Genomic DNA, 3709 nt, shown 5'->3' with positions numbered 1-3709 from the left:
CTACTACTACTACTACTACTACTACTACTACTACTACTACTACTACTACTACTGCTATGAAGAAGAAGAAGGAGAAAAAGAAGATGAAGAACATGTTTTTGTCTTGTGGTAATAATGTGTTTTTCAATTTGCTTTCGTTTTTCCCCCAGGACCACGACTTTATCGAGCTGGAGATTAAACACGGCATTGTGCAGGTAAGGACAGAATTGGAAATATCCTGAATGGACTTCTCATGTAACCTCTTTATTTTTTTGGTCACTTTAGAATAACCGAGAATATTGTTCACATCTTGACTTAAGTCCCCGACCTGCAGATACACCAACTTTTCCATCAGCGATAAAAATGTCCCGATCTGTCGTTTTTGATTTGAATCGAGAGCGTCAACTGACTAAAGTACCGGTAGTTTTTACGCAGGTTCCGTGATATAATATTACATGTGGCATCGTGGTGAAATCAGGCGCTTGTCAAAATAATGAAATCGTCTGTTGGGCATTATTATTCTTAATTTACTAAAGTTTCACATTTATTACGTCTGTTTAGAAATACATTTTAGTGTGGTTTTTACCTTAAACTGTTAATCATAGACACAAATAATGCAAATTTACAGTTTGTGGGGAGACTCAACACTTCAAAGGGACTTTTTTAGAATGTGATATATAATCTGTTTTGAACGTACAAGCGAAATATCATTTTTCCTGAATGAAACATCCCTTTACTCACACCCTGATCGTTTAGAAGCGGAAACATTTTGCATTTTGACAAAGGACACATGCTTATGGTGTAACTGTTAAGCTCTTTGTCTTGCGCTTCGCTGTCGCACGCAACAAACCAGAGTTCGATTCCTGAGTAGAGAAAACATTTTTATTGAATATCTCAGTCTTTCTATTAGGATTCTATTTGGTTTTATCCATCTCAGGCCCTAACAGACAAGGTCGAAAGCTTGCCTCCTAAGCTATCTAAATTGTGTCAAAGGGGGTGTAAAAATAACAACACCTACATCACGTCTGAAACCGAGTCGACGAGGGTTTTCTTTTCCTTTTTTTTCCCTTTTTTTCTCTTTTTTAAATCCTTTTTCCCCCTCTGCGCTATCCGGCCTACTCTGACGTCTACTCAATTCAGCCCCCGAAATCTGAAATCGATTCCACGTGACCTTGACTCGTAAATGACCAGGAGAAAGTCAGGACGTGACCTAATTATGTAACTCCTTTTCGACCAGACTCTCATTTCCCTCTACTTCGCCAACCCCATAGATTAGGGCGCTAAATCTGTCCACAATGACCACCTACACGAGGTGATGTGTTCAATGGCAACTGGCAGAAAGCACAAATCATGACCTTTCTTTGACATCATCTGGGTCAGAACTCTGCTCCTGTAATTACTAACATACTTGGATATTTTATTCCATAAGAGCTTCCAAATGTAGTCTTTTCCGTGCTTTTTGGACTATTTGCTCTCTGAGCATGGTCCATTCTTTATGTTTCATTTATGCATCTTTTCCTGTGTGTGTAGGTGTATGTGTGTCTGACTTTCTGTTTGTATGTATGAGTGCGTGTGTGTGTGTGTGTGTGCATGTGTGTGTGTGCATGTGTGTGTGTGTGTGTGTGTGTGTGTGTGTGTGTATGTGTGTGAAACACCAGACCAATGTTCCAGCACGTGAGCACACCATCAGCTGTCTGTGGTTACGTGTTTTTTTTAGCCTGTGTTTAGTACGAGGACGGTTTGACCTTGACACCCTTGCTGCAGTGGTCGTTTTTTCCCTCAAAGACCGATACATTCAACCTTGACATGTACATACGTCTCAAGAAGGAGTCACGGGTGAAACCATTACGTAAGATAGAGATTCTACCTTGTAAAAGAATATGGCCAATTTCCTATAAATCTATTTTTGGTCAGGGCAGAAATAGACGAAAGCCTAACCAACAAACCAAGAAATGTCTGGATAATCGAACTTATTAGACCAAAAATATCCTTGCCCACGGTCAGTTTGTTGATACTGTCATTACTCGCTGGCCGGGACAAGCTGTTTGCTGAAATAACAAGTTCCTTAAATGGGTATGCTGTACGTCTTCCTAAATGCTAACTCTGAGCGGAAATGTCATTGCGAGCTGTTAGTTTGGTCTGCTCGGATTGGGACCATTGACTGACATGACAGAATACTGCCACAGAACAGATACAGAGTGACAAAACGATAAAAGGGCAAAGATACAAAGCGACAAAGACAAAGAGCATCGTAATATAATAATTATCAGCGTTTGTACATTTAAGATAAGGTAAGATAAGACAAGATAATACTTTATTATCCCAGAGGGAAATTTTTCTTGGCTGTACAGGACCGTAAAAACACAATATGCAGGTATACATAAAAAATTAAATTATATATTGCTCTCATTAAAATCCAATGTGAAAAGAGACCCATTTCTGCAAATGGGTTGTTGGTTGGTATGGGCTGTGGTGTGGTTTACAATCTCTTTCCTATAATTAAACATCTATCGGCCTCCTCTCTCCTCCTTCTTTTCTATGTATGTCCTCTCTAGTAACACCATTAATCTTCGCCACTTTTATTACCAATTTGTGGTGCTATTTGTAAAGCTCTCACTTAAACTTGCTGAAGAAAACAAATGTATTCCGTGCTCTTTAACATAATTTAGAACATCTAAAGGATAAGCTGCTTCATCCATGCCAACCAACGCTGTGTGTGTGTGTGTGAGAGAGAGAGAGAGAGAGAGAGAGAGAGAGAGAGAGAGAGAGAGAGAGAGGGGGGGGGGGGGTACTTCCCAGCAGGAATACACTAATGATACTTGGCATTCTATCTTCCTGAGGCGTAAGAATCGAACTAGTTTCTTTTGCGTGCAAAAAGAGGAGCCGAAACATTTTAGAAAAGACTTCATGAAATATGACACATCACAGAACCGACACCAAGAGCTATTGCAAGTTGCCATGATTTAGTATTGTTTCATTGCAAGGATGCTGGTTGTTTTGTTTGGGGGTGGGGGGGGTTGGTGTTGTTGTTTTGTTTGTTTAGATTTTTTTCGGGGACGTTTGTTTTTTGTTGCTGTTGTTGGTTGGGGTTTTTTGTTGTTTTTTTAAGCGATCTACGGCACTCGCAATACAATTTGGTCCTATCAGTGCCGAAGATTAGAGTGGTTACAAGAGAGAGAAACAAACACATAAAAAGAAGGAGGAGCGACGAGGGAGATAAATGCTTGATATGAAAGTAATAGCAAACCACACCAGAGCACCTGCCAACCACCCACAGTGTAAGGATACAAAAAGAGAGGCCGAAACGTAAAAAATGACACAACGCGCACCCGACACCGATATCTATTACTAGTTGTTTCGTTTCGTTGTCGTGTCGTGTCAATGCAAGGGTGCAAAAAGGAGAGCCGAAACGTCACAACAGAGAGCTCATAAAAATGACACAACACGCACTCGGCCCCAATAACTATCACTAGATGTTTCGTTTCGGTGTCGTTTCGTCGCAAAGATTTCCAAGCCTTACTTCTCCAGCTCATAAAATGTGGTCATCGTCCCTACCCCTCCACTCTCCGCGTTACCGACACGCCGATCAATGACGATCACTTCCGCCGGTATTATGTTGAGCCGTCGCTGTCCCAGGCATCCGGCCTTACATCTTGTTCTTAGAGCTCCTCCATCTTCTTCTTTTTCATCCTTCTCTCTCTTGTCAACCCCCCACCCCCTGCATCCCCCT

General features: G+C 41.1%; 1 protein-coding gene across 1 annotated transcript in view; it reads left to right on the top strand.

Moving 5' to 3' along the window:
* Positions 1-3709, top strand: part of LOC106011996 (SCY1-like protein 2) — a gene marked incomplete at its 3' end in the record, with an annotated part of 70783 nt that overhangs the window by 58977 nt on the left and 8097 nt on the right. The window contains 1 exon segment of the mRNA XM_013083491.2: positions 150-194. Coding sequence (XP_012938945.1) covers positions 150-194 — 45 coding nt within the window.

Source organism: Aplysia californica, unplaced genomic scaffold, assembly GCF_000002075.1.
Source record: "Aplysia californica isolate F4 #8 unplaced genomic scaffold, AplCal3.0 scaffold00235, whole genome shotgun sequence".
Lineage (NCBI taxonomy): Eukaryota > Metazoa > Mollusca > Gastropoda > Aplysiida > Aplysiidae > Aplysia > Aplysia californica.
This window is presented reverse-complemented; position numbering and strand designations above follow the sequence as displayed.